The 27,951-nt window shown below is 49.6% G+C and overlaps 1 protein-coding gene across 7 annotated transcripts in view; it reads left to right on the forward strand.

Moving 5' to 3' along the window:
- DAZL (deleted in azoospermia like) overlaps positions 1 to 27,951 on the forward strand; it is a 94,678-nt gene that overhangs the window by 11,353 nt on the left and 55,374 nt on the right. For all 7 annotated transcript variants that reach the window (XM_083188789.1, XM_083188786.1, XM_083188787.1 and 4 more), the window contains exons 3-5: positions 7,146 to 7,237; positions 16,083 to 16,134; positions 20,631 to 20,691. In XM_083188789.1, the coding sequence (XP_083044915.1) occupies positions 7,146 to 7,237; positions 16,083 to 16,134; positions 20,631 to 20,691 (205 nt within the window). The remainder of the gene's footprint in view (positions 1 to 7,145; positions 7,238 to 16,082; positions 16,135 to 20,630; positions 20,692 to 27,951) is intronic.

Genomic DNA, 27,951 nt, shown 5'->3' on the forward strand with positions numbered 1-27,951 from the left:
ATGCCACACACTGAAAAACCTTTTGCATACTATACCACACACAATAATGCCCATTACATATACCCCACATATGCCTATTACACGGTAAACCAAACACAGTGATAGCCATTACATATAATACCACACGCCATAATGGCCATGGCATATTATGCCATTATGCTACATGCTCATTGCTATGGGTTTGTGGCTTTATGCCAGGCAGGGGCAGACTGAGAATTAAGGGGGGGGGGGGCCTCTGTTCTCTGGTGCCTCTGCGTAAGCAGCGGGTCCCCGTGGTGGGTTATAATGTTCAATACAACAGCCAGCATAGTGGCAGCCCGGTAAAGCATGGGAGATGGACAGGGAGAGGCAGGGAGCTGGCAGCAGCATCTTCCCGTGGCTGGTTATCCTATCGGCACTTACAGCAGCCTTGGGTGCGCATTTCAGACACGCAAAAAGAGAGCGCCGCAGTGGGTTATGTGCAATATAACAGCCAGCACGGCGGTAGAGCAGCGCAGAACTCTCCCGGCTTCCGCTGTATCAGAGCAGGTCAGCAGCACGCCTATTTCAAAGCTCAAGCACGGAGCTGCAGTGGTAGCTCGGCTCCCGATTAGCTCGTGTAATAGGCGCGCTGTGGACCTGCTCTGATGCAGCGGGGAGAGTTCTGCACCGCTCTGCTGGGTTGCCTGTTATATTGAACATAACCGACTGCGTCGCTATCTTTTTACGTGTCTGAAACGGGCACCCAAGGCTGCTGTAAGTGCTGATAGGATAGCCAGCCATGGGGAAGCACTGCTTAGAGACGCTGCTGCCAGCTCCCTGCCTATTACTGTCCATCTCCCGGCAGCCGGGAGAGTTGTGAACTACTCTGCCTGCTGCTGCGCTGCCCGCTGCTATCAAGCTACCACTCTGCTTCCTGGCAAATCTGCTCGGCAGGAAGCAGAAGCTGGTCGCCATGGCGACCTGGCCCCCGGGTTTTGTCGACCTTGCTCTATGAAAGCTGTTTAGTGCTTTTGGTTAGTATCTGCAAAGCAGGAGAGCAGTCCTGTTAGTAATTTCATGCAGCACCACAATGCAAAGCAGGAAAGGATTTAGTTATCAGTAGTGTGATATATTTACCACAATGGTTGCCCTTGTTGATTTTTAAAGAAGCATATTTGTGGGAAGTCAGGTGGCTGCCTGACTGAAGATGTGGATACACTGTCCCCGTCCTGGTTAGCACTTCCAGTCTTGCCTATTGAAGGTCCCTAAGTAAGGAGGCACTGCTTGGCCGCAGGAGCACTGGTACCAGAAAAACAAAGTGTGTGTGTGTGTGTGTGTGTGTGTGTGTGTGTGTGTGTGTGTGTGTGTGTGTATGTATGTATGTATGTGTATATATATATATATATACAGGGCTATTTTTCTGCAGGCTCCAGCAGGAACTGAGGCCCTTATTCTAGTTAACTCTTTCTGACAAAATATTTCTTAGATGGACAAAACCATGTGCACTGCAGGTGAGGCACTTGTGCAGAGATAATTAGATTTGGGTGGGGTTTTACACCTGCCTCACCTGCAGTGCACATGGTTTTGTCCATCTAAGAAATATTTTGTCAGAAAGAGTAAACTAGAATAAGGGCCTCAGTTCCTGCTGGAGCCTGCAGAAAAATAGCCCTGTATATATATATATATATATATATATATATATGCGTTTCTCCGCCTAGTAGCAATTGGCGGCTTCCTCAGAAAGAAAACCACATTCGATAGAATTGTCATTGCATAGCTTTAGTTCAGTGTTATTCCAGATAGTGGGTAGAGCTGGGGTAGCCAACCCTAGTCCTCGAGAGCTACCAACAGTGCATGTTTTGCAGGTCTCCTCACAGAATCACAAGTGAGCTAATTAGCTCCATCTGTGTATCTTTTAAAATGTGTCAGTGATTAATGAGTACAGCTGTGCAGCAGCTAGGTTGTCTGGAAAATGTGAACTGTTGGTAGCTCTCGAGGGCTAGGGTTGGCTACCACTGGGGTGGAGACTCATTCTGTGCAATACTGGGTAGCAGTCAGTTTTGCTTCCTATTTTAGGTCCAACACTTGTGAGAGGAAATATGTTTTGAAAGCTGTACAGGAATGTACAACACTTTTATTGGCAAGCTGCTCAATCAGAGGTCTGTCATTCAGGTGCCAACAGGGAGGGGTAAATCTGGTTAGGAAAAAAAACAGTTTGTATCCCTATTGCACACTGAATGAGAAATATACATATAATAATCAGATAATACAGAGATCTTGGTTGCATATATCTGCAGATATAGGGTTAAGCCCCCAGGCCGTACGTCAAGGCATCTCTGTCACTGGGGGTCCCTAACACTGGGTATGGGTCTGGGGTGTGGGCCCCCAATATGCCGGCACAGGCTGACTACTCCAGGGCAGCACACAAATGAAAGTTAGTAGGTGTTAAATAAGAAGCACATAAGTGCTATGTAAGGAGGTGAAGGTGTGGTTAAAATAATATATACAATGTGATAGGGAAAAACATAAATGTTAATAAAGTGTTAGGGTGTGCTACCCTGGAGCAGACCAGCCATACCAACAAAGAGGGAATCACACTCCCAAACCCATCCCATGCACAATAACAAATTTATGGGCCTAATAGCCCAGTGTAAGGCCACATGATAATGGCTTACAACATCTGAGAGCCAGCTTACCTGGAGATACCCCTGGCTTCTCCAATGGCACTCAGGTGTCAGCAATCCCTCCTAATGCTGACCCATCTGTGCCTCTCTCAACTGCACAACACTTTTATTGGCAAGCTGCTCAATCAGAGGTCTGTCATTCAGGTGCCAACAGGGAGGGGTAAATCTGGTTAGGAAAAAAAACAGTTTGTATCCCTATTGCACACTGAATGAGAAATATACATTTAACCCCTTCCCGACATTTGACGTACATTTACGTCATGGTCGGGAAGTACTTCCCGACACATGGCGTAAATGTACGTCATGGCTTGTAACTGTCACCGCGTCTATAGACGCGGTGACAGTTTCAACATGTCTGCTGTCCCTGACAGCAGACATGTCCCTGCATGCCCAGGGGGGGCTGCGATGCCGCCCCCCCCGTCGGCGATCGCTGTGATTGGCTGTTCAGTGTGAACAGCCAATTACAGCGTTTTCTGTGTCACCGGCGAATAACGTTCGCCGGTGACACGCGATCGGAGGTGATTGGTGCTGTAAAGTACAGCACCAATCACCGCGGGGTGTAAGGGTGACACTGGTGTCACCCCACCTCACCCCGCCCGCCCCCAAAGGCCGTGATTGGTTCGTCGGACCGACGGACCAATCACAGCCAAGGAGGGAGATTTAAACTAACGGTGACTGCACTGCAGACGCCATTCCGGTCTGGAATTGCGTGCAGTGCGGTCACCGTGCCTAGCTGCCGCAGTATACTGACCTGAACCGAGCAAAATACTTACCTGATCACTGCTTCATTACTGCTTGTAGTGTGCTGGATACTTCCTGGATCCTGTTACTACTTGTGACTTCCTGTGTTGTGAACTTGTGCTGCTGCAGTGTAATAGCGTTAGATAGAGAGAGATAGATAGAGAGAGATAGTGTCAGAGAGTGCTATATTTTGTGCTGCTGCAGTGTGATATAGTTATAGATAGAGAGATAGTGACAGATTGTGCTATATATTTTTTATATAACTGACTGCTGCCCCCCCTTTTGTGCTGATCAGTATAAATCAGCAACTTTTTGGGGGCGCAGGGTTTTATATATATATATATATATATACCTGTCAGTGCTGCTGCTGCAGTGTTATAGAGTGATAGATAGTGAGAGATAGAGAGATAGTGACAGAGAGTGATAGAGACTGCTATATTTTGTGTCTGCTGCCCCCATTTTGTGCACCCCCAGCAACTTTTTGGGGGTGCAGGGGTTATTTTTCATATATATAACTGTCAGTGCTGCTGCTGCAGTGTCATAGAGTGATAGATAGTGAGAGATAGAGAGATAGTGATAGAGAGTGCTAAATTTTGTGTCTGCTGCCCCCGCCTTTTGTGCTGATCACTATATCTGAGGTGATCAGCAACTTTTTGGGGGTGCAGAGGTTTTTTTTTTTTTATATATACCTGCCAGTTGCTGCCAGTTGCACTGTCAGTTGCACCAAAGGTTGTGCACCTGCTGCCCCTCACTGGTAATCAGTGTCGCATCACTGATCACCTTTTTTTTTTTTGAGGCTGCTGTGGGTCTTTTTTTAATTTTTTTTTTACACACATGGCACAGATGGGTCAGCATTAGGAGGGATTGCTGACACCTGAGTGCCATTGGAGAATCCAGGGGTATCTCCAGGTAAGCTGGCTCTCAGATGTTGTAAGCCATTATCATGTGGCCTTACACTGGGCTATTAGGCCCATAAATTTGTTATTGTGCATGGGATGGGTTTGGGAGTGTGATTCCCTCTTTGTTGGTATGGCTGGTCTGCTCCAGGGTAGCACACCCTAACACTTTATTAACATTTATGTTTTTCCCTATCACATTGTATATATTATTTTAACCACACCTTCACCTCCTTACATAGCACTTATGTGCTTCTTATTTAACACCTACTAACTTTCATTTGTGTGCTGCCCTGGAGTAGTCAGCCTGTGCCGGCATATTGGGGGCCCACACCCCATACCCAGAGTTAGGGACCCCCAGTGACAGAGATGCCTTGACGTACGGCCTGGGGGCTTAACCCTATATCTGCAGATATATGCAACCAAGATCTCTGTATTATCTGATTATTATATGTATATTTCTCATTCAGTGTGCAATAGGGATACAAACTGTTTTTTTTTCCCGTACAGGAATGTAACCTATATTAAGAGACCTGTCCATATGCTTTTTGGCGCATGTGGGATGAAAGAAGAGACAATGGTTATATGGTCCCTGGATCAACAATATCTAGGTCGCCCACTTATGGTTGACACCTGGAAATGGTGGACATACCATAGGTCGGCACAAGCTTAAGTTCAACATTATCGCCACTCAAAATGTCTTTTTTTTTTTCCTTCGGTGTAGACAGACTTGGTTCATACTTTACTATCCAAGTGAGAATATAACAGTGTGCCGAGTGCAATGAGGCTCAGTGCCCGAAGCATGGTGAGCACAGCGGTACACTTATATGATGTCCATGTTGACATAGACACCAAAAACCGTGAAAAACTGGTCGACCTGAGTGTCGACATACTAATTTCGACCGTAAGTTTGTGTCTACCTATGATATGTCGACCTAGTCACTGTGGACCGTTGGTGGTCATCCTAGACATTGTTGACTCCTTATATCGTATGCGACACAAGGTTACAGTGTAGACTGCATGTAATGGTTTATATTTGAAAACGAAAGATCTGCGCGCCTTTTCCTTGGTGTATACTATTCATGTGCCAGTACTTCAAGATATTAGCTGAAATAATTTTTATTAACTGTTATCAATACCATTCCATTTATTTGAAGATAAAATAGCTGACAGAATAAACAATAGTCAAAAATCGGATGATACACAGTGATCGGATGGCATGCATGTGAAGATACGGGGTTCCTCAATCACTCAGACACCGAGCAGATGAAACCAAAATATGGTTTATTTTTATCACAGCACACACATGTAGATGAAGACAGGAAAAAGAGGCAAATGTAGCATAAAAACATCCGGGTAGCAAAGTCCTTGTAGCATCACAGTCCAAAGCACAAAACTATCACTTATTCCACACAGCAGTGATAGCAGATAAGTCCACACGATACCTAGACAGAGCATAACCTCTTAGTCCAAGACAGTCCATCAAAATCTCCCCTGGCTTGTGTGCCAGTCATTTTAAAAACTTCTAAATTCCCACGCGTCTCCATACCATCAGTGGGCTTGCACTCAATCTCTATTGGTGGATTCAAGTCAGGTTTATCCCCCCTCCCAGGTACTGCTGCTGCCCCCCCCTGCTGGGTCAGGCCCCAGAAAGTCTGGAAGGGGCCAGAGATATGCAGAGCGGTGTCAACACAAGATACAAAACACAGTCTGATTACATTATGTCCGGATTACCCCCTGTGAACATTTCCTGTTGATAGCAGGGGAATTGGATCACCCCCTGTGAAGACTGTCCCTCAGCTACCACCCTCCTGTGATAGCAGGAACAAAAGTATGGTAATTGGATATAACCTTTTGGTGAATTCTTTCCTGGGTATTTCCTGTCAGACCATATTTGGGCAAGAGCGATCTGATCTGGAAATACACACAGATTTGGGGGATAGAAACATCTATGGAGAATAAGAGGGTACAGACGGACTAAAATAGTACATTAATTACTACACCTAATAAAATATCATAATTACAGTCTTACGGTCAGTTTGATAACCTCACAATGCATACAGACATGCATTTTCCCTCTAGAAGATCTACAGTAAAGATTGTCGCGTTGACCCCCAAGCGATTGACCAGAGTCAGTAGGAAAGGTTTGCATGAAAATAATACACAGGTGGTTTTGGGGGGAGGGGTTATGTCTTTTTTTCACTATATCCGAGACAAAATATTTTAAAGGCTTTCTCTCGCCATGCTTTGGACAAGCTTACTATTCCAAATAGTCTACCTGGATGGTGAAAAAGAATATGGATTCTGTTCTTGGGGTTGAAGCAGTTATCCATAGTCAGCTTGTTCTAAACTGGCATTACTTTGTGATCTGTTAATAAGGCTGGCATGTGTGCATCTGTTATGGCAAATTAGTGCTGGTGGGGATTTTATCATGTCTTTAAAATGTGGATTTGCAAATTTTCATATAAAGAAATTTTCATTTTGTTTTCTGTTTTAGACAGTGCCCCACAGTGGTATAATATCAATGATTATTTGCACACTGTATGTACCCTCTAGTTTGACATATACTGTATGTGAAAAATGCTAACTTACAGTATAACTGGTGGCATAATGGTTGTTAGCACTGCTTCCCCAGAAAACCGGATTCTGGTTTCCTCCAATAGTACTTGGCTTTTGACAGTAGGGAAGTTTGAATTGGGCAGTTACAAAAAGAGATTCCATGTAAATTTAGACATAACATAAAATTCCACACAGAAAGAGCTGTCAGATTGATCCCATGGCCACTGCACTACAAGGCAGAAATGCAAATTGACACTACTTTTTCCTCTTAATATATTTTCTCTTTTTTATGCTTTTTTTCCAGATGGATGAAATAGAAATAAAGGATTTTTTTTCTAAATTTGGAGCTGTAAAAGAGGTGAAAATAATAACTGACCGCACGGGAGTTTCTAAAGGGTAAGCTTACTTTGCTGATATCTGGTAGTTTTATCATTGAAATCTGCAGTAGGCAACAAGTTGCACTTCAAGTCTCAGTCACAATATGATGCGGATGTTACACACAAGTACCTTCTGCTGATTAAAATATGCCACATGCCTATTTCTCCTTCGGTAGACATCAGGGGCCACAGCTTTACAGTGGGTAGTGGGATTGGGAGAGAGCACCAGCACCCTAGGTTAAACTTGAACTGCCTCCCAGGCAGTCGGGCTCTTCCCCTCCTCTACCCCGCCTCCAGGCCAGGAAGCCCAGTTTTTTCGGGTGCTGGCAGGAGCCAGATGCACCTTACAGAGGGGCTGCTATTTAGCAGCCTAACTTGATTTTTATATTTTATTTTTCATTTTTCTTTTACACTGACGGACGCTCCCAGCGGGGAGCGCGTTACCTTTTGTCAGGTCCCCGGCGCCCGGTGGCGGCTGCTGGCTCCATCACCCGGGTCTGGAGCTGCATCGCCACTCGAGGGTGGGGACCTGCAGCGGCCCCGGGCACTGGGGAGCCACAGCCGCCACCGGGCGCCGGGGACCTGACAAAAGGTAACGCGCTCCCCGCTGGGAGCGTGCGCAATTGCGGGCCATTGCGGCTGCAGCAGTTCGTCATGGGGGACCGCTGACAAACGGACGGCTGGTCCGCCACCCGCTCCCACTGGACCACCAGGGAAACGGTTTGTGCGCAGCGGCGCCGGGTATGCGGGGCCGCCCGGTAGCGCCGGATCCCCGCCTTTTTTTACAGGCGCCGCATGTGGACACCTCCCTGGGGGCCATTTGTCAGCAGGGGGAGAAGGCTCCCCCCACATCAGCCTCTCCACCCGGGCACAGTAGGCAGGGAACTGTGCTCAGCACAGAGAGTTCCTGCCACTGTAATCCCTCCCTGCCTGCCTGCTGCATGTGAGGAGGGACACGGAGGAGCTCACAGCCACCCGGAGTTCCACTCCTTCACTGCCAGGTCATTTGGGCATGTCCCCGCTGTACCCCTCCTTCGGGACACTGTACTGTGCTCTGAGAGGAGCCTTGTGCCATTAATTGCATTGCCCTTGTATGCTGCATTGTTTAACAGTTTAGCTGCCTGTCAGTTTAATCTGTGTTACATGTATTGCTGGTTATGACATGCTGACTTTACATGTGTGGAGGGACACATAGAGCTTATTAAGCCAGTCTGGGGTTCCACTCCTTCACTGCCTGGGCTCCCCTGTAATAATCTCCTCCAGGAGTCAGGTTACAGAGCAGACAGAGTTCAAACTCTGGTCACAGCAGAGCCAAGTGCAACATTGTATCCTGTGAATTAACACCATCACTGCCTGTCGGAAGCATAAAGGACAGAGCGGATGGTGTAATGGTTAGCATTGCTGCATCACAGTGCAAAGGTCATGGGTTCGATTCCCAACCTGACCCAGACTGTGCAGAGTTTATCTGCCTGTCAGATACAAGCTGGCTGTCAGATGCAGACTGCGTTGTCTGTACTTTATAGACTGCCAGTATGTCCACTGCACCTGTATATATAACTGCACTGTATGTCTATATCACTGCTTTGTATGTCTATTACAAGCTGGCTCAGATGCATACTGCATTGTCTGTACCGTATAGACTGCCGGTCTAAATCACTGCAGCTGTCTATTGTATGTATATCACTGCACTGTCTATATCACTGCATGGTATGTATATCACAGGCTGGCTGTGCACTGTGTAACACTATCACTGCCTAGTACTAGCTTACTGCGTACTGTGGGGGCAGCACGTATGGTGTGATGGTTGGCGTTGCTTCTTCACAGCGCTAAGGTCATTTCCCACTATGACTCTAGCTGTGCGGAGTTTGTGTGTTCCCCCCGTGTTTGAGTAGGTTTACTCCGGGTACTCCGGTTTCCTCCCACAATCCAAAATATGAAACAGAAGTATGAAACTGTGTTAACCGTACATATGGGCTAAATGTCTACGCCACCACATGGTGTACATAGTACCAGCTTACTGTGTATAGCTTGAACACTATCTCTGTTGGTCAGAGAATACTGTGTTAGCGGTACCATATAGGCTACGCGCCTATTCTATGGCATTGTATGCCTTCTATACTTGTAGTACATTGTCTTACCTGTGCCTTTAGCTGCCTGTTCAGTGCTATAATACTGCATAGTCTTCCAGGGGCACCAGTCCCAGTGACTCTTGGCCTCCGGCGCTGATGTCTTGTACATCCTGTAATGCTGGCCTATGCCCGCATTAGACTAGTACAGGATGGCTTATGCACAGGCTGCTACAATGCCTGGGCGATGCCCACAGGTACAGCCTCCTCTCAGGAGACTGCTTGGGGTTGCCGGTGCAGCTAGTAGACAAGTTATTATCTGCACCGCCCCTGCAGCCTTGGATTGGCATCATCCCTTGGCTGAGTGCTTATCTGCCTCCGGACAAGGTCCCCAGAAATGCCGTCCCCATCCTTGGCGGGTGTAGCTCCCGGCACAGTGGAAGCGCTCTGTACCTGCAGGTAGACGCAGATACCCTCGTCATCCAGACTCCTCCGTCAGCAGACACAGAGAGGAGGACACCTAGGATTAGCATTGTTTAGAGGGGACCGTCGACGATGGTATGGAAGATGGGGGGCCTGTGATAAGGTGAATCCCCCCCCACCTCGTCTTGAGGTGTCGACCTTGGTCTCAGCTGTCAAATAGGTTCTTACCTTAAACAACCCCGCTGAGCCGCCTACACCTTTGGGAGTCTCCCTAGGTGTTTTCTGGGTTTATTCCGTAAAAAAGTTAACTTGACTAAGGTCATTAGTTTGGAGATTCCTAACTGGAAGTTTACCTTGCCATCGGCGGTTTCCCTTCCTTTTACCCCCTTCCACAGCAGGACATAGTCCCCTGGGAGACTGTCTCTAAAGTGGACGCACTCCTGCCCCAGGCATCTCTTTGGGTGGCTAAGGCCTTAGTTGCGTGAGCAACTTCTCTCACAGCGGACGCTGCATAAGGGGTGCCAGAGAAAACCCTGCTTCCTTCTATTGAGCATCACGTGACAATTTACCTGGGGGTGGCGGCTCTGGAAATTACACCACTCACCTCCAGAGGGTCACCTTCAGCCATAGCTGCACACACATACCGGTGTCTGCGCTCTTGGAAGGCCCAAACTCAAAGTCCCTTTAAGGGTTCCTTCTTATTTGGGCCAGAGCCAGATATGAGGGCCGGTTTAGATACTATTCGGCAGAGGATATACCTTCTGGGGGATAGCCATCTGGTTCTACAGTCCAGGATCAGACATCTCTTCTCCCCCTGGTGGGTGTCTGTGCATGCCTGCAGGGGGGCCCTGGGGTTGGTGGTATTGGCCTTCACATTGGCCGAATAGGCTCAGTTCCATTCCCGCCCTGTACAGGGGAACATACTCTCCAGGGGGTTTGGACCCTATCACAATATCTGGGCCCAGAAGTTCGCCTGGTCTCCAGCAGGCCCCCCCCCCCCCCTTTCCTGGTGGCGTCGGGACGGAACCTCACTAGTAGACACTCCTAGCCACGCATGCTAGCCCTCCGTGTTTGGAGGGTGGTCACTTCCCAGAGGTCGTTCCATGGTATCTGGACCACTCTGGTGGCCCAGCTCTTCATCATCGTCCTCAAACTGAAGACAATCTTCCGGGCAGTCTGCCTGGCGGAACCCTGACTTAGGGGTTGCCCGGTGCAGGTCCAGTCGGACATTGCTACAAGGGTGGCTTATGTTAACCATCAGGGTGGCACTCGTTGTCAGCCCACTATGGAGGAAGCATCCTGCATCCACCCCTGGTGCTTGCCAGCGCACTCACCGAAGCAAAGGTACCCCGTGGCATTAGAGCTGCAATGCTTAGGGGGTGACCCGAGGGCGGCAGCCACAGCCCCCCGCAATGCAGCACACAGCCAGCACCTCCCTCCCCTTCCCCGGGCAGAAGCCCCACTCACCCGCCAGCAGCACACGGTGGAACTACAGGAGCAGCGGGTCACCCAGAGCACCCGCTCTCGCGTGTCTGCCTGCAGCGGCGGGATCCGCACACAGCTGGATCTACCCCATTCTGAACTCTGGGCGGCCGCTGCCTTCACTCCCGCCGCTCCGACCTGCGGGAACTGGGGCCGCGCAGCTGGGATAAGTTCGAGGAGCTGGAGGCCTGTTGGGAGCTCTCCCGGAGAGGCCGCTGCTCGGGTCCCCCGATCTCCCGCCCTCACCCACAACTCTCTGATGGAGACTCTGTCCGACTTCCAGTGGGACCAGTCGGACATCACCTCCCCGGCCAAGCTGATCGCCGCGGGGGAGCCTTTGCAGGCCGACTCCCCCTCCGAGACCCCCGGCCGTCTTCCCTCTGTCTCCGTGTCCACACTACTGTGCCCAGTTCGGGGAGTTCGCGGCTGCCAACTGTGTGACATCAGCCTCCAGCAGCTGATGGAGAAGCTCCTGCCCCGACGGCTGCAGAACATCGTCAGCAACAAGAGGGTGACTGTACTGGCTGGACACGACGACTGGTCCACGGTCTGTTCACCCATTCAAGGGACCGCTGCCTCCCCAGCATTAGATGCCACTCTTGCCATGTTCCTGGGGAGGGTGTGGGAGACGGAGACCCCGCGGTTCCAGGGTAAGGGGGGGGGGGTATTTATCTTGCAAGGTGCGGGGGGGGGGCACGATATCCCGGTGGCCAGGTACCAGGGGAGGGGGGGGTCCAGTGTAGGGTCTAAAATACCGGTTCAGACACGTTCACACTGCAGAAATAAGTCTGAACCGTGTAGGACCCTTCTTTTTAACCGTTTTGAATTACCGGTTCTCTTGAACCGGTAATTTAAAACTGGCACTTTCACACTGCAGCTATAACCGTTTTGAAACGGTTAAAAATCTGCAATTTACCGTGTTATAGCTGCAGTGTGAAAGGGGTATAAGGGTCCTGGTACCGGCACCTGGAAATAAGCACAAGTAACCTCCCGCCACCTAGGGCAGGGCAATATGCACAATCACCTAGGGCCAAAAACGCCTGACCTGTAAGTAACACACTCTGCAAAGGAACACGATTGCAAGGGTCAACACAAAGTGAGATGACCAGAAAGAAATCCACAGTAAAAATCCAGTACAATGCAAACCATACAATACCTGCACAAAACACTAGGGAGGGAGAAAAGCCACACCACTGGAGCCACTGTGGCGGTACCTGAGCCCAGGGGCCTGCTACCCGGTTATCTGCTGCTGCAGGCCTATTGCCCGGCTGGAGAGGCGGGTCGGGCCTAATACACCCAAGGCCAGAAGGCCCAACCTACCATGGCTACGGGCCAAGAGGGCCTGACTATTGTCCCCACAGACCGGCAGGGTCTGAATATGTGCAACGGGCCTAGTGCCCGAACCCTAATGGTCTATGGCTGATACCAATGGGCCCAGATCTCCTGCCCACGGGCCAGGAGGGCCCGGCTGCTGTCCCCACAGGCTGACGGGGCCTGAATGCACCCCACAGGCCTAGTGCTGAAACCCTAATGGTCTTAGGGAGGATTGAGGAGTAAGTGGCCCACGGCGCCTACCTTCTGTAGGGAGAGGCCCCAGGGAGGGAGCTTCAACCGCTCTTTGCATCTCAGGTCCGCTACTGCTTCTTTCTTCTGCCGCTGGCCCGTCCTGGCCAGCGGCGCTTCTTCTGCCGCCGGGGATCTGCAGTCTTAATCCCGGCATCCACTGGTCCCGTCTGCCGCTTCTGGAGCCGCTTCTGGCTCCAGCGGCATCTACGCGGCAAAGTCTTTCCTTCTCTCTGCCGCCGAGCTTCTCTGATGGGCTGTCTTTTCAAACCACCGCCAGTGTCTTGACAGGGGAGGGGCAGAGGGCAGCATGGCGAGCGCCTATAGGCCAGGATTATCTCCCGGATGGCGCGAATTTGAAAGCGCCAGCCCTCCGCCTCGGCAGCCTGTATAGTGCAGAACATGGGAGGCAGCACCATCCACCGGACTCCTCGATGGGGGCACACAGTGAGGTTCCTTTGCTGTTCGACTAAGATTCAATTGCTATGCAATTTTTGCGAACTCATGTGCTATTTACATACAGTTCATACTTTTTACATTCAATCTACACTATATACCGTATTTGCCGGCGTATAAGGCTGGGCGTATAAGACAACCCCCCAACATTTCCACTCAAAATATAGAGTTTGTTATATAAGTGCACCCGGCGTATAAGACAACCCTCCCACTTGGAGGCATGTTTTTCAGGGGAAAAAAGTAGTCTTATACGCCAGCAAATACAGTAGTCATTGCTGCAGTGTCTACTGTATTTGGGTTTTCGGTTTCAGCTGAATGGCATCGCATCAGGATAGAAAGCTTTAAAACATGTTCGATCTCCATTCGATGTCTGTGCGATCCCGATTCGATTTTGACTATAGTCAAAATTGAATGTCAAATTGTACTGTGCATACACAGCATTAGAGGAAGCCGACTCAGTCTCTGTACTGAGTCTGTTTCCACTACTCCAGGAGAAACTCCCTTTTCTATTATTGTGGAGTCTCTGGTTAAGGTAGATAGAGGTGTTGTGTACATTAAAGTGCCTTCCCTTATTTTTTAGGGAAGATAGAGGGTAATACCTATTTCTTCTTCAGGGTTCCTGGGTCCCACAGAGATAGCAGGGTTGTTGGCGGAACCAGAGGACTGAGGCAACAATCTCCAAAGCTTTAGGCTTCCCATCGTGCCTGGCTCCTCTCCTCTGTAACCGCGCCTCCTTGCAGAGAACACTTTTCTGCATGCGGGAAGTCTCAAAGTTCCTTCTCCTCCTCCTCGCAGAAAAGCATGCAAGGGCCATATCGGCCATTTTCATTCCAGGCGTGGAAAATTAGGAGGCAGACTTTCAGTTGCCACGACTTATATCCGTGGGAGTGGAGTCTCCACCAACAGGTGTTCCGGCTGATCACGGACCGGTGGGGTTCATGTGGACATAGATCTGATGGTGTCCAGTCAAAACAAGAAGCATCAGCTTTACTGTGTAAGGACCAGGGACCATCAGGCGGCGGTGGATGCACTGCAGACGCCTTGGTCATACCAGCTGGTACAGATGGAGCCTACTTCATCCAGCGGGATTCTGGGTGTCGGATCGACAACTGCCAGCTGCAGGAAAGGGACACATGCAAAGTCCCCTTCCAACAGAGCTCCGTGCACCCACCCTCCTAACCCTGCCTGTCTCCCTAAAGTGGATGCTCGTGTGTGGGATGCTCGTGTGTTCTGGCGAGCCCCGTCACTGGCTGAGAGGCGCTTCATCTGTAGACTCATTCCCTCCAATTCTGTTGCTGTCCTGAATACTCCGCAAGATCAGGAGGGAGAGGGTGCAAGCAATTCTGATTGCCCCGGGCTGGCTGCGAAAGGTGTGGTACACTGATCTTCTGGCCATTACGACGGCTTCATTTGTTGGCTTGGAGGTTGAGCGACTGATCATAGCCAGAAAGGGCATTCCGTAAAACCTAATCCCTACCGTGGAAAGCCTGTGACACACACTATCATCGGATTTGGAAGAGATGTGTCATGGTCTGAAGGGAGAAGATGTTCTCCTATGGTTTTCCGACTGGGTCGGTTCCTCTAGTTTATGCAGGCTGCAGAGATCAGCCTTGTTCATCTTCTTTCAGAAGAAGTTGGCTCTGTTCCCAGAGGTTCAGATGTTTTTACAAGGTGTTCTGTATGTCCAGCCTCCTTTCGTACCGCCCATGTCACCATTGGACCTGTCGTTGTATTGACCATTTAGTAGTCCTCCTGGTTTGAGCCGTTGGACTCAGTTGAGGAAAAGTTCCTTACATGGAAAGTGGTCATGCTTGTGGCCTTGGCCTCGGCTAGATGGGTCTCAGAATTGAGGGCTTTGTCGTGTAAGTCCCCCTATTTGAAGTTTTTCAAGAGCAGAGCTCAGGACTCGAGCACAATTTTTGCTGAAGGTGGTTTTGGAGTTTTACCTTAACCAGCTGATTGTGGTTCCAACTCGGTCTGGTTCCTCGGACATTCCTAAATCTTTGGATGTTGTCCGTGCTTTAAAGATTTACTTAAAAGGGCGGCTGGGACTAGGAAGGCCAACTCATTTGTGTTGTATGATGCTCACAACTCCTGTTTCAACGCAGTCAATTGCTCTCTAGATATGATTGTCTATTTAGTAAGCTTATTCTTTGGCGGCTTTGCCTGTTCCGAATTCTGTTAAGGTCCACTTGACTAGATCTGCAGGCTCCTCCTGGGCGGCTGCCTTTGAAGTCTCGGCCATACAACTTTGCTGAGCTGCTACTTGGTCTGGGAAGAACACGTTTGTTAAGTTCAACAGGTTTGATACCCTGGCCAAAGAGGACATCCAGTTTGGGCAGGTGGTGCTGCAACAGTCTGACCATGTTCCTGCCCGTTCTGGAAGATTGGGGACATTCCCATAGTACTAAGTGAATCCCCAGTATCCCTTATGGATGATAGAGAAAATATGATTTTATACTTACCCGTAAATCCTTTTCTCGGAGTCCTCGCGGGCTCGCTGTGCTCGCCGCGCTTCGGGTTGGCATTGCCAATGGGGGTGCATTTAACATTGAAAGCACCCATCAGGGTGTTTGTACAATTGAAAATCGAATCGCATTGCATGCCGCTATATTGCATGCGATGCGATTGTATTAGATGTACTACAATCAAAAGATTGGGCGCCGTGCTAGGAAACAAGTACCCATATAAATTCAAATAAAGAAAATGTGTAAAACATTACAGATCTTTGTGATGAATAAAAATGTTTGCCTGCCAATTATTTTGACAAATTCACTTGGCACTCAAAAGGTTAAACTAATCCTGATTTTATATTTAGGGTATATTGTTTTGAGGGTGTTTGCATAAACCTTACACAATTAATTTTCCCCCTAGATATGGGTTTGTATCCTTTTATGACGATGTGGACGTCCAGAAGATAGTTGATGTAAGTACAGACTTTGATTTATCAGCACATATGATTGGTCCTCACCAGCCTTACTAATATGGGGGTCTATACAGAGAAACCCCACTGTATGGTCGCAAACTTACAGCACTCTTGTTTTGCCATCAAACAACAGATCTGGCCTTTCTATCAGTGGTCATATTTATATAATGTGTTTGTATAGAAATAGTGTTCCCGCTAGACTGTTTTAGCGGGGCCCTGCCCCTATAGCAGCGCCCCGCTAAAAGAGCCTGCTGCCTGTCCCCGCCGGTGTGCACGGTGCAGCCCAGTGCCGCTGTAGATGGTGATGCCTGACACTTCCCCGGCAGTGGCGGGGCCGCCCCCAATAGTGATTGCGGTGGCCAGGTCCGCCCCTTTCCGTGGTGGCCCAGGACCGCCCACAACACTTTAAGAATTTGAATCGGTGTGACTGTTCATCCCCGTCTATACCCCTCCTATAAGCCAGTCTTCGATTAGTGCCCAAGGGAGCTAGTTGCTTTTTTAGGGATCTGCTATCAGCAAGAGGACAGTCATCTGTTGCACTGCCTGTCCACATTGTGGGAGCTGCCGGGAGACACATCTCGGTTTTTCGCACACAGCTTTGGGGTACCCAGATGCCACTGCAAACTGCACGTGTCGAGGACCCCTCATCTGCCCCCATCCAGTCAAGCACAGGCAGTTTAAGAGTATAGTGCATGGTGAGAGGTCGTGCATTAAGCCAGTCATTGGGCAGTATTCAATGAGAATTTTGACGATGTGCAGCGAATCCTGTTTAGGATTCGCTGCACATTCGCCACTGCCCGCCGCGTTCCGGAGCCTCGCCGGCTCCAGTATTCAACGAGTCAAGGGCTCACTGCCCCTGACCGGCGAATTTTAACTCCTGCGGCGATGCCGCAGGGAGCCTGAGGACGGCGGCAGGCAGGGAGATGGAAGTCTCCCTGCCTGCCCCAGAACATTTGTGGGGGGGAGGTGGGCTCCCCGGGAGCCAGGCAGCACAGGCTGCCCCCCCGGGATAGCCAACAGGGGACCGGGTATTCACTACTCCCGATCGTGCATATGTAATTATCGGGTGCAGTGAATATATGAATATCTAATGAGCGGCTCGGCTCCCGGCCCCCTGCTGGCTGCTCTGTGTAAAAAATTAAAATTAATATAAAAATTAAAATTAAATATATATTCATGTGCTTACAGCACATGAATAAAAATAGCATGCCCCTCAGAATAAAATTCCTGATTTTTTGACACAAAATATAAAAAACAAAACACTTTATTTTAAAAGTTCACATTCCACTTCACCATAAAAAGATAGCTACTCGGTGAATCATGGCGATAAAAACCTTGAAATGTATTCGCCATCTGGTCATTGAATAGGGTGATTCCCCGTTTTAGTAAAAAAAATCGCCTTACAGCACGAAAATAGCACAAAATCGCCATAAAACATGGCGAATCAGCCTCATTGAATACTGCCCATTCAGTTCCCTCAGCAGTCCGCAGAGCTGGCTTTACAGAATGGTGCCATTGTGCGCCATACGGCGATAGCTTGCAAGACTACCTCCTGGCTCCCAGCAGCCCTGGCAGTACCATTTTCTTCAGCAGCACATGTTAGTCAGGCTTGCCTATGCAGGAGGCTCCAGACTTTTACTCTGAGATGTCAGAGGTGTATAGCTTGCCAGAAGAGTTTGGAGCACATGTTTTACAGGAGAGTTTAGAGCACATGTTACTTTCAGTCGCAATTTGGCTGTGTAGCTCTGCAGGGTTCTCAGTGCACTCCCGCCCTGGTTGGGAGCTCTGGGACATCTCAATTGTAAGTGTCACTCCAGTGTACCCTGCTGGATGAAAGAGAATGTGATTTTGGTACTTACCGGTAACTCCTTTTCTCAGATTCCAAAGGGGACACTAGAAGCCTGCCCTGCGCTATTCCTTTCTGCCTCGGTGGATGTCTTATCTTTTTTTTCTCTTAGAAATTATATGTTCTTTAGTATTGTGTGTTCTTGTTCTTTCATTGTTCCCCTGCTCTCCTCGAGCATGGTTATGAAGACTGACTTGTGGGAGGAGCAGTCACACTGATTAAAATGTTTAAAGTGCCGGCGCTTAGTGATCAATCTATACCCTTTGCAAGTATCACTCCAGTGTCCCCTGTGGATTCAAAGAAAAGGATTAATAGTACCGTTTTAGGTACTTGTGCAGTTTCGTGGCGCCGTGCGTCTGAGTCCCCTTGCAGGGCTTGCTTCACTCGCCCACGCTGCGAGCTCGCTACGATAGCCACGCTATCTAAAATCAACTCCATGCCAACGTGGATAGTGGGGGTATAAACTTTCCATGTTGGCATGGAGTTAAGTTACTTTATTTTAGATAGTTTGGCGAGCGTACAACCCATGCTGGCGCCGTGAAACTACACAATAACCCCGTTTTATTTTAAATATTGTAACTTTTCTGTAGAGATATAAATGCCACGCTGAAATAAGGGGTTGCTTAGAGTGCACATTTTCAATGAGGAAACAATAACCAATGCAGAATTAAATCATAAATATGACATAGTTTATCAATACATTTCATAAAATCGGATTACAGGAAGTATTAAAAAAAGTTCTGTAATGGATTATACGTTTCCGAATACACTAATAATTGGAGAAGGTTTAAGCAATTCAGCACAAATGCAAACTTGATATCTTGGTTAAACTATACCATTCTGTGCCTGTTCTTTGGTGTGTCAATTGCAGTGGCACATAATAGTATAAATGGGGGTGACTTTATGTGCTGCTCTCAGGGGCTCCCGTATGTGCCAAATCGCATTGGATTCCCAAGTTTTTCTCCAGCTATGTATGTATTTCCTCAAAATAGCGGGAAACAAAGTATGCAGCTCTAAATGATTAAAATAAATATATTTAAGCCTGTTAGATTGACTATACAGAATTTGGTACTTGTGTACAATCACGGCTCCCACGATGTCCATCGCATAGTAAAAAATCGCATTGCGTGCGATTTGATTGCGTGCGATTTGATTGCGTGCGTTCTGTTCGCGTGCGATTTTTTTTTTTAACATAAATTCATCCAAATGCATTGAAATTAGTATCAAACATGTTCAATGGCCCCCAAATGTCATTTTACAGGCTGTAGCACCCCCACTATCAACACGAACCCGAAGCGTGGCGAACACAGCGAGCCCGTGAGGGGCGGCGGTACGCGTCCTACGACCTTTTCATACCCCCACTATCCACGTCGGCGTGGAGTTGAGAATAGAAAGTGTGGCGAGCGCAGCAAGCCACCAAGCCCGAAGCGTAGCGAGCCCCGCGAGGGGACGCAGACACCTGTGAAGCCCGCGAGGGGACGCGTATACCTGTGAAGGTATACGCGTCCCCTCGCGGGCTTCACAGGTGTCCGCGGGGCTCGCCACGCTTCGGGCTCGGTGGCTTGCTGCGCTCACCACACTTTCTATTCTCAACTCCACGCCGACGTGGATAGTTGTATGAAAAGGTCATAGGACGCGTACCGCCGCCCCTCACGGGCTCGCCGCGCTTCGGGTTCGTGTTGGTACAGCCTGAAAAATGACATTTGGGGGCCATTGAACATGTTTGATACTAATTTCAATGCATTTGGATGCATTTCTGTTAAAAATCGCATGCAATCGCATGCAATTTTAAAAAACTGCTTAAAAACGGCAAAAATCGCATGCCACTACATATGGCATGCGATGGGAGCCGTGAAAGTACACAAGTACCCAGGATTTTATATCATTAAAAATCAAATAGCAATTTAATAAGCCACATGGCTAAACATACTATTACAATAAAAATTACTTAAAATAAAGCTCATACAAGCAATTATGGCAGGGTGTTGGGTTTTATAGCTCTGTCCTTACTGTACTTTCCTATAAACACCTGGAAAAATTTGGACCAACTCTGTGTTTTCAGAGTGAATATAGTGACCGTCTACCTTGCTGGATTTATCGGGTAATGGATCCTGATGGAATGAGGAATTTCCCTTTGTGGTCCAGAGTCCCTTGTATATCCAATATCAATGTGGCCAGCGCCACTGGTGTTGGATAAATAGATTTTCCGGTCTGTTCAGGCAGATTGAAGGAGTCTGAGTTGGGCTGGAACTGTTAGTCCACTTCTGTTGGAGAGTAGAATCCATCTAACGCATTTCGCTGTAAAGCTTTTTCAAAGGTAGCATGTGTGTATTTCCTAAGGATTTCCATACCATCTTGGGGGTGATTCAGACCTGTTCGCAACCTAGTGTGAAAGTCACCGAAGGCGTTCGCTCTGGGGGTTTGCACATGCGCAGATATGCATATGTGCAAACTCCGACAATCGTACAGGGGAAAGAACTTGGCCCGCTATGAGCAGGTGTGTATCACCCCCTCGGTCAACATCAAAAACATATCATTTGAGCATTGATGCCTATGTACCCCACAAGTGCAGTAGTATAATTGAAAGTGTATTGTATTGTTCTAATAATGTTGTAAGTGTATTTCTATGTAATGATGCTCTTCCCTTCAGTCACACATCACCTTCCATGGGAAGAAACTGAAGTTGGGTCCAGCAATACGAAAACAAGTTTGTGAGTAACTCATTATATAACTTTATATATTATAAATAGGATGAACTTGATGGACTAACATCTTCTTTCTCTAACGTCCATTATGGAATACTGGGGTTCAATACTATGGGGATAGAGATCCTCCGCAGGAGAGACAGGCACATAAGATCTTTCAGTGTGGGTGCACTGGCTCCTCCCCTCTATCCTCCCTCCACTAGTCAGTTTAGAAAAATGTGTTTCAGGAGAGGCTGCACTTCTGGGAGCTCCAGAGAGATTTTTCAACATTTTGTTTTAGTTTGTTATTTTGGGGCGCTGCTTTTAGAAATAGGCAGCAGTCCTGCTTTGAGGGTGCCAGGGGAAGGGTCAGTCATCGGCCTCTTCAGGCGCAGAGCTGCCCTGCTGCAGGACTTTGTCCTGAGAGAGGTTTCTGTTATCGCACAGCATTGCGCTGGGGCGAGCAGACCTCCCAGCTGCCGCACACCCCTGGCAGGGTCTGAAGACTACAAGTGGTGAGTACTGGTCGGGGTCCCCCACAGGGGTAGGGTTACCACCTTTCCCCTTTAATTCCGGACACATATTAATTACACAGGTTCTGTGGAAGTTTAAAACCAGGTGAAATGGAGTCTTGAAGTCAGCCAGCCACAGAACCTGTGTAATTAATATGTGTCCGGAATTAAAGGGGCAAGGTGGTAACCCTACACAGGGGGTAACCCGACTTTATGTGCGGCAAGATGGCGGTGACAGTAGTGGCGGACCTCCTGCAGGTACCGCGCGAACCCCCCATCTTTTATATATTTGCTGGCAGGTACAGATAGCCACTGGACCACCAGGGCTATGGCAATGTCTGGTTTTTGCATAAAACACAGATAAGCCTAAAAATGCCAGCTTTTTAATGCTAAAAGCACCAGCTCCATGTTGGGGGCGGGGCTTATCTCAGAGTGGGACCAGGCTCTGCTAGGCAAGACTTCCTGCTTCTTCCTGCATGCTGAGGTAGCCATTAACAGCTCCTCATCGGTGGTGCGGATCTGGGATCTTTCTGCCTGCAGAGACAGCAAGTTATAGCACTAATTAACACTTACTTTGTGTTTGCCTAGCATATGAATATTGCATAGCACTGTTTTTTTCTGAAGAATTACTGTGTGTTTTACTGTGAACCAGCTCTCTCCAATCTGTGAGCTCAGGTTACAGGGTGCCCTGCTTTCCCAAGTAGCTCTGTTTACCCCACACTGGCTAGTTAAGATATTAGTCTTTAACACATATCCAAAGAACACTTACAAATCAGTGTGTGTGTGTGGTGTGGCTGAGTCCAGCTTCACAATGGTGAAGAAACTGACCTGCATGGTGTGCAGCACCAAGTTTATCCCTGCCTCAGTCACAGGTTACCTGTGAACCCTGTATGTCTCCACAGCCTAGTGGGACGGAATGGGATCATTCGTCAGACTGCATTTAGGTCTACAGTCATTAGGTCGACCCCACTAGGTCGACTGGCAGGAAGGTCGACATGACTTAAGGTCGAATTTGCATAAAGGTCGACATGAGGAAGGTCGACTGGTCATAAGGTCGACATGGGTTTTTCACTGTTTTTTGATCCGAATGTCGACATGGACACAGTTGGCAATGAGATTCGGACCCTCACATCGCTCGCTTCGCTCGCAATGCTTCGGGCACGGTGCCTCGCTGCGCTCGGCACACTATTTTATTCTCCCACCACGCCCTAGTGGATGGTAGGGCATGAAATACCGCCTGTCAGCACGTCGGCTCAAAAAACAGTGAAAAACCCATGTCGACCTTATGACCAGTCGACCTTCCTCATGTCGACCTTTATGCAAATTCGACCTTAAGTCATGTCGACCTTGGCCCATGTCGACCTTCCTGCCAGTCGACCTAGTGAGGTCGACCTAATGACTGTAGACCTAAGTTCATTCTAATAGATGACCGCATCCCAGTGGGACTACCCCTCTGGCTAGTGGTGTGCCCCCACAATATAGTGGGGTGTCACAGGGAGATAATGAGCCCGCATGGGCCAGCAGCATCAAAATGCTGTTACTCAGTCTCATCCCAGCTAGCTGCTAATACACAGCAGACTCAGAGGGTACAGAAGGATTTAGCCATCCTGTCAGCTAGGGTGGATGTCATCACTCCTTTTGGACGGGGCTGACAGGAGACTGAAGACTACTCTCAAGTCGATGTATACGGCTAGTGGGGCCTCTCAACGTCCCGTACTGGCCAGTTGTTGGATGGCTAAGGCCATTCACACGTGGTCCACCCAGATCCAGGAAGGTTTGCTGGGGGACATGTCGGTGGCGCAGATAGGTGAAAATCTGCGTCACATTCAGGACACGACAAAGGTCCTATGCGAGGCCCAGAAGGAATTGGGGGCCATAAATGCCCGCAACTCTGCAATGGCGGTCTCAGCTCGGAGGGCCCTGTGGCTGCGACAGTGGGTGGCGGACGTGGACTCCAAACGCAGCGTGGAAAGTATCCCCTTCTCAGGGGAGAGGCTTTTTGGGAGTGAGCTGGATGAGTGGATCTCCAAGGCTACGGCTGGTAAGTCCACTTTTCTTCCATCAGCTCCTCCTGTGCCAAAACGTCCATTTACCTTGCCTACCCAGCAGTCCTTTCGCGTGACTTGGTTCTGCTCCAGGGCCAGGGGTGCGTCCAATGCCAACAGAGGTGGACGGGGTAAGTTCAAGAAACCTAACCCCTCTGGCACACAAGACCGTGCTGCCACTGCAGCTGCCTCCAAGCCGTCAGCATGACGGGATCTCCCCACCACGGGATCCTCTCGAGGTGGGGGGTCGTCTGTCGTACTTCAGCCAGGTGTGGGGTGCCTCGTGCCTAAATTCCTGGGCCAGGACTCTTATTTCACAGTGCTACAGGCTGGAGTTCGACAGACCGCCTCCCAGAAGGTTCTTCAAGTTGGCCTTCCCCGCAGCAGCGGAGGACCGGATTCTCCTACAAGGGGCAGTCCAGGGTAATCCTGCCGGTTCCAGTGCAGGGGCAGGGTTACTACTCGAACCTCTTCCTGGTGCCCAAGCCGGATGGGTCAGTGAGGCCCACTCTGAACCTGAAGGATTTGAACCCGTACCTGCAGGTGTTCAAATTCAGAATGGAGTCCCTCCATTAGGTCATCGCCAGTCTCGAGCCAGGGGAGTTCCTGGCTTCCATAGACGTCAAGGACGCCTATCTACACATCCCCATTTGGCCCCCACACCAAATGTTTCTGAGGTTTGCGCTGGGAAGGGAACATTATCAGTTCCGGGCGTTGCCCTTCGGCCTGTCCACGGCTCCGCGCATCTTCACGAAGATCATGGCGGAGATTAAGTCCCTTCTACGGCATCATCGGGTGAATGTCATCCCGTATCTCGACGACCTGCTGATCAAGGCAGGGTCGGCAGGAGCCTGTTGCAGTGCTATTCAGCTAACCAGGAGGATCCTCTCGGACCACGGGTGGATTTTGAACCTGAAGAAATCATCCCTGGTCCCAAGTCAAAGGATGCTGTTCCTGGGCATGATCCTGGACACAGCAGAACAGAAGGTATTCCTTCCACCGGAGAAGGTGGCTGCAATCCAGCAACTGGTGGTAGAGGTGTTGGCGGGCCCACAGGTGTCGGTTCACCTCTGCTTGAGGCTGATGGGCAAGATGGTGGCCTCCTTCGAGGCCATACAGTATCCCAGATTTCACTCAAGGACATTCCAGCTGGATATCCTGACGAAGTGGTCGGGGTGCCCCAGCCAGATGCGCAGGCTGATAACACTCTGCAACCACAAGGCTGTCGCTCCAATGGTGGTTGGAGTCGACAAATCTACTGGCCGGACGTTCCTTTCAAATCCAGGATTGGCTTCTGTTGACCACGGATGCCAGCCTGAGAGGAAGGGGGGCCGTGGTTCAGGGTGTCCATCTTCAGGGCAGATGGTCCCTGTTGGAAGCCAAGTTCCATATTAACAGGCTGGAATTGAAGGCGGTTTACTACGCCCTGTTGAAGGCTGCTCCAGGGCTGTGCAGGTGCAGTCCGACAATGCGACCACGGTTGCCTACATAAACAGGCAGGGTGGAACGAGGAGCATGCCGTGCATGAGAGAAGCTGCCAGGATCATCTCTTGGGCGGAGCAAAACGTTCTGGCATTGTCCGCCATATTCATACCGGGAGTGGACAACTGGGAGGCGGATTTTCTCAGCCGCCACGACCTCCATCCCGGGGAATGGGAATTACACAATGAGGTGTTCACTGCCATTGCGGATCTGTGGGGGACTCCATAGATAGACCTCATGGCCTCTCAAAGAAACCACAAGGTAACTAGGTACTGCTCTCGGACAAGGGATCCTTGTGCGGAGGCAGTGGATGCACTAACTTGGCCTTGGGAATACCGGCTGGTATATCTCTTTCCTCAGTTACCACTACTGGCGAAAGTGTTAAAAAGAACAAGACACCAAGTAGCAGAGGCAATCCTGGTGGCACCAGATTGGCCTCGGCGAGCCTGGTTTAGGGATCTTCAGGCCATGCTGGTGGAAGACCCTTGGCGTCTGCCCCTCAGAGAAGACCTTCTTCAAGGGCCGTTCGGTTACCAGGACTTGCCTCGGCTTCGTTTAACGGCCTGGAGGTTGAGCGGCAGATCCTGAGGCGCAAGGGTTTGGATTCCTCGGTCATAACAACCATGACCCAAGCCAGAAAACCGGTAACTGCCTCCCATTATCACCACCTTTGGAGGAGATATGTGGCCTGGTGTGAGGGAAATGCCCTACCACCTGCGGATTTTAAACTGGGTAACTTCTTGCGGTTCCTGCAAGCAGGTTTGGACTTGGGGCTCCGGCTGGGGTCCTTAAAGGTCCAGGTATCGGCCCTGTCTGTGTTTTTTCAGAGAAAACTGGCATCCTTACCTGAGGTCCAGACTTTTCTTCAGGGGGTGTTAAGAATTCAACCCCCTTTTCTTCTGCGGCAGATGTCAGGGGCCCCAGGGATTACAGTGGGTACAGAGTGAGGTCACGACCTTTTCCAGAAAGGATAAAACTTCTGGACTGCCCAGAGACAGCCCTGGCTCCTCCTCTCCTCTACCCTGCCTCCTAGGCTAGCTACTTCCAGTTTTTTGATTGTGCTGGCAGGAGCCGACATGCATTTTGAACATGCTTTTAGCAGCCTAAACTTCGTTTTTAATTTATTTAATTTTTTTTTATTTTTTTTTTACACTGACTGGAGTCAGTGACAGAGCAGCAGCGCTGGGGGTCTGTTAGACCCCGGGACCCGACAGCCGCACACCTCACACGTGGCTTCCACAGCGGAGGTGTCGGCTGGCTCCAGGCACTGAGGAGACGCAGCCGCGACGGGGACCGGGACTTCAGCGGTGACAACCACTTCAGGTAACGCACTCCCCGCTGGGAGCGTGCGCATGTAATAGCGGCTGAGCAGCTCGGCGAGGGGGATCACCGGGCTGCACTAGCAAGTGGCCAGAACGCCGCCTTTCAATAGGTTGTGCACCCTGCCCCGCTGGACCACCAGGGAGACTTGTGTGGGCAGCGGCGTCGGTATGCGGGGCCGCCCGGCAAGCGCCGGATCCCCGCCATTTTACCGACGCCGCATGAGTCATTAATCCCAGGTGGCCATTTGCAAGAAGGGTGAAGGGGGCCTCTCCTCTCACAGCCCCTCTCCCGGAGACAGGAGCTAGGATATACCCACGTGAGTTTCCAGCCCTGGTCTCTTCCTGCCTGCCTGCTGCATAGTGATAGAGGGACACGGAGAGCACTTTGCCAGTCCGGGATCCACCTCTTCACAGTCAGGCCATTTGGGCAAATCCCCCCTGTACCTCTCCTACTGGAGCACAGGTTACAGCAATTTATGCTCCTGCCGGCCATAGTGCTTTGCGGAGCTCAGTGCCACTTTATTATTTGCATTGTATGTGTGCTGTGTCTCTTATACTGTGTTAACACCATCACTGCATGTCAGAAGTATAGTGTGTTACCTGTACCAGTGTGGCTGCCTCTTGTACAATGTCAGAGGACAGTGATAGTGACACAGGGGCTCTTTTATTGGTGTCCTGCACACATTGCAAGGCTGGCCCAAGTACCACCGGCCCGCCTGGGCAGTTGTGAGTATAGCCTGATGGCGGTCCGAGGCTACCCTTTCAAAAAGGTGCGCTATTGGAGCTGGCCAGGAGGGGAGCTTACCGCAGGGTTTGCTCCCAGAGGCCATGACACTTCCCCAGCTATCACGCTGCTCTGGTGGTCATTTTAACATACTTGACACCCCTGCACGCTCCTGGAGGCTCCGGACTTATGCTGCCAGGGCTGTGTTCCAACATGTCCCTGTCTCCCTGCTGCATCTATGACTGCAGCTGCTCCCCCAGGTTCTGTGATCAGACAGTGGGGTTTAGAGCATAGTGGGACAGTATTGGGCTGTATGTAAATTAGGTCATAGCACTCCTGTGTTATATACCATGGTGTTGTTGATGGCCTGTGGCAGCTCATCTCCTTATACTGTCTCTTATCCAGTCTCTCTTATCCAGTGATTCTGTCTCTGGTTACGTATACCTACTCTCTCTCTCTCTCTCTGTGTGTAGTGTATAAGTGTATATATTGGCAGGTGGAAAGTGTATAACTCAGGTTACACTGTCCGCTGAGGGGCCTGCTTTATCAGCCCCCTGTGTTCTATCCCAAAGGGATTTTCCTGCTGAGTTTTTTTTTCTCTGTGTTACTGCTACCACAGAGTGACACAGAGATCGTTAGATCTATGTAATAAAAGTATCTGCTGGCAGACACCCCCTTTCTGTGTTCTCAGATTACAGTATGGGGGGACAGTTTGCAGCCAGCTAGTTCATACAGAGGACAGCAGGAAGTCTTATATCCTGCTATCAGGGTGACACAGGTCACTGCCTTACTCTCTAATGCAGTGGTTCCCAACCTTTTTTGTCTCCCGTACCCCTTGATTAGGCTTTTCATTTAGGAGTACCCCCTCGTGAAATTTTTAGGGGGCATGGCCTAAAATGGGTGTGGCTTAACAGGGGCAAGTCATACTGGCAATGACAAGAAAAAAAAGTGCAACCACTTGACCACAATATAAGCTCAGCCCATTCTGCGGACAGCATATAAAATAACAGAACCTTGTCAAATCTCTTACTGAAGCAACAGACATTCCAACGGATCACGTTAGCCTTCCAATAGTGCCAGATACACATATGCCCCCAAAAGTGCCAGATACATATATGCTCCAATGGTGCCAGGTATGCCCGCACAGTGCCAGAAACGGGAATGCCACCACGGTGCCAGCAATGCCCCCATAGTATTTCCCA

This window comes from Crinia signifera, chromosome 5, assembly GCF_055691185.1.
Source record: "Crinia signifera chromosome 5, ASM5569118v1, whole genome shotgun sequence".
NCBI classification, from domain to species: Eukaryota; Metazoa; Chordata; class Amphibia; order Anura; family Myobatrachidae; genus Crinia; species Crinia signifera.